Genomic DNA, 603 nt, shown 5'->3' with positions numbered 1-603 from the left:
GAGCCCACCGTGCGGCTGCTCTGGCTGTCCATGCTGAAGATGCCGCCCGAGCTGGTGCGCCTCTGCCTCTGCCACCTGCTCACCTGGCTCTCCGTCATCGCCGAGGCCGTGTTCTACACCGACTTCATGGGCCAGGTCATCTTCGAGGGGGACCCCAAGGTGAGTGCCTGGGAGCGTGGGTGACAGCCAGCCCAGATGCGCCCCTGTTGAGAACGTGGTCGGGGTCCTCGTGTATGAGTGCGAGAGGGCACCCGGGCCTGGGTCCGTGGTGAGCAAACCACGCCCCACCCCAGGCTTTGGAAGTGCGGGAACACCAGGGAGCTGGAGGCATGCGGGCCAGCTCTCTCCATGCACAGGTGGCCCCAGAACCTGCAGGTTGAAGCAGCTTTCTGTTGTTGCTGGTGCCCGGGCCACGTGGGTGTGGCTTCTAGGCCCCAGGGCGTCCGCAGATTCACACCTGTGCTCGTGGCCCAGAGTGGCACCAGGAGGTCCAAGGTGGTCACGGTTCAAGCCTCCCTGCCCCACGCGGACTGCCAGGCCAAGGCCTCCCTTCCCCATGCAGGCCCCCAGGCCGAGGCCTCCCTGCCCCACATGGCCCACCAG

The 603-nt window shown here is 66.8% G+C and overlaps 1 protein-coding gene across 1 annotated transcript in view; it reads left to right on the top strand.

The window, feature by feature from the left end:
• Positions 1 to 603, top strand: part of SLC45A4 (solute carrier family 45, member 4) — a 64,296-nt gene that overhangs the window by 57,781 nt on the left and 5,912 nt on the right. The window contains exon 6 of the mRNA XM_010834811.1: positions 4 to 159. Coding sequence (XP_010833113.1) covers positions 4 to 159 — 156 coding nt within the window. The remainder of the gene's footprint in view (positions 1 to 3; positions 160 to 603) is intronic.

Source organism: Bison bison, unplaced genomic scaffold (assembly GCF_000754665.1).
Source record: "Bison bison bison isolate TAMUID 2011002044 unplaced genomic scaffold, Bison_UMD1.0 scf7180017864036, whole genome shotgun sequence".
In the NCBI taxonomy this organism is placed as follows: domain Eukaryota; kingdom Metazoa; phylum Chordata; class Mammalia; order Artiodactyla; family Bovidae; genus Bison; species Bison bison.
Note: the sequence above shows the minus strand (reverse complement) of the source record. Positions and strands in the feature narration are given on the sequence as shown.